Source organism: Ipomoea triloba, chromosome 4 (assembly GCF_003576645.1).
Source record: "Ipomoea triloba cultivar NCNSP0323 chromosome 4, ASM357664v1".
NCBI classification, from domain to species: Eukaryota; Viridiplantae; Streptophyta; class Magnoliopsida; order Solanales; family Convolvulaceae; genus Ipomoea; species Ipomoea triloba.
In genome coordinates, this window is record NC_044919.1 from 10,352,707 (window position 1) to 10,354,454 (window position 1,748).

General features: G+C 38.0%; 1 protein-coding gene across 2 annotated transcripts in view; it reads left to right on the top strand.

Moving 5' to 3' along the window:
* Window positions 1–780: 780 nt before the first annotated feature.
* Window positions 781–1,748, top strand: part of LOC116014744 (zinc finger CCCH domain-containing protein 32-like) — a 6,036-nt gene continuing 5,068 nt past the window's right edge. For both annotated transcript variants that reach the window (XM_031254690.1, XM_031254691.1), the window contains exons 1-2: window positions 781–1,193; window positions 1,310–1,458. In XM_031254690.1, the coding sequence (XP_031110550.1) occupies window positions 1,118–1,193; window positions 1,310–1,458 (225 nt within the window). In that variant the 5' untranslated portion in view covers window positions 781–1,117. The remainder of the gene's footprint in view (window positions 1,194–1,309; window positions 1,459–1,748) is intronic.

The following is a 1,748-nucleotide window of genomic DNA, read 5'->3' on the forward strand; positions in this document are numbered from 1 at the left end:
AAAGATCGAGTTTCTCTCTATTTGAGGTGATTGCAATGAACAATATGAATTATGAACACTTTTAAATTTCACAACCATATCTTATAATTCGATGACAATATTCATGAACAACAAAATGTTTAAAATACATGTTAACAACTTCATATATAAAAAATTAAAAATTGATCAATAAATTTTACATTAAAAAACATTTAATGTAATTTATATTATCAATTCATTTTTGTATAGGTCAAAAGAACCATTATATTTATAATTTGTTTTGTTTGATCATAATTTTTCGACTAATTTACTACAATCATACATTAGAGCAACACCAATAGTGCTAGATGTCAGGTTTTGTTTTTGTTTTTTTTTTTAAGTGTTTATATACGCGTCTAGATAGCGTATATGGTAGCGCACGCGCCATCTGGGCCTGAAGTGTACCTAAAGAGCTAACTTCAAGCGTAAAAAAGAAAACAAATTAATTTATTGTAAATTTAATTTTTTCACTTTCTCTCTCCTCTCTCTTCCACATCATTATCTCTCTCATCCACATCATACAAAAAACCAATGAAAAAACACCAATAAGGATGCTCTAAACTCTCTTTATCTCATTCAAACCTTAATAAATTTTAGGTTTGGATTGAATGTAAATATGGTAATGTTATGAAATGCCGCGCAACAAGATGAGGCGCAGAATCGCAGGTACAGCTACTTCCTCTATTTGGCGCGTCCTTAAACTACTCAACCTTTAAATATAAACCAAAAAAAAAAAAAAAAAACCAAAATTGAGCAGCGACAGGGAGACTGACCCCATCAGAACACAAGCTGTGAGAGAGAGAGAGAGAGAATTCACACAGTGGTTGTGAAGTGTAAAGTATATACACAAAAATCAACCCACCACGAAACCCCTTCCCTTTCGCTTTCTCTCTCTAAAACTGATCAAAAACCCCATTCCCACTCTCTCTCTCTCTCCTGCACTTTCTTTATACATACATACATAATCATCCGTACATACATATACAAACACACACACACACATATATATTTGTTTATAATTATATACATATATACATATAGTGTGTAAATTGTGTATAGGTAAGTAATAGGCGTGGTTGTTTTAGGAGGGAGGAGGAAAATGGAGAGGCATAGTGGGACCCAGGCAATGGAGGGAGCAGGCGGCGTGGTTTCGGCGGCGGAGACGGGGCTCGAAGGTGAGTGAGTTTTGCATTTGAATTTCATGTGAATTTCCCCCGAATTTGCGGTAATGCGGGCCGGCCGGGGTTGATGTTTGTTTGTTTGTTTTTAAGTTTTCAAGTGTGAAATGCAGAGCCTCTGTGGCAGTTGTCGCTCAGTGGTGGTGGGCCCGAATCCTACCCCGAGCGCCCTAACGACGCCGATTGTATCTATTACTTGCGGACTGGCTTGTGCGGCTATGGCGCTCGCTGTCGGTTCAACCATCCCCGTGACCGTAGCTTGGTTAGGATTCTCATCATCTTCTCCCAACTTTAATTTTCGGATTCAACTTTCGATTTTGTTATTTTTTGTCGTGTAACTAGGGCGAGGATCATGTTTTTGGAGGGCCTAATTGGCTTGATCTTAATGATCACTTCGGGTTTATACTTTATACTGGGGTTTTGTGTAGATTTATTGATGATAATCACTGTAAGATCTTGAATTGTGGATTAAACTAGGAAATATTGACATGCATTGACTAAATTTTATTGATATACCACCCCCCCCCCCCCCCCCCCCCCCCCCCCCCCCCC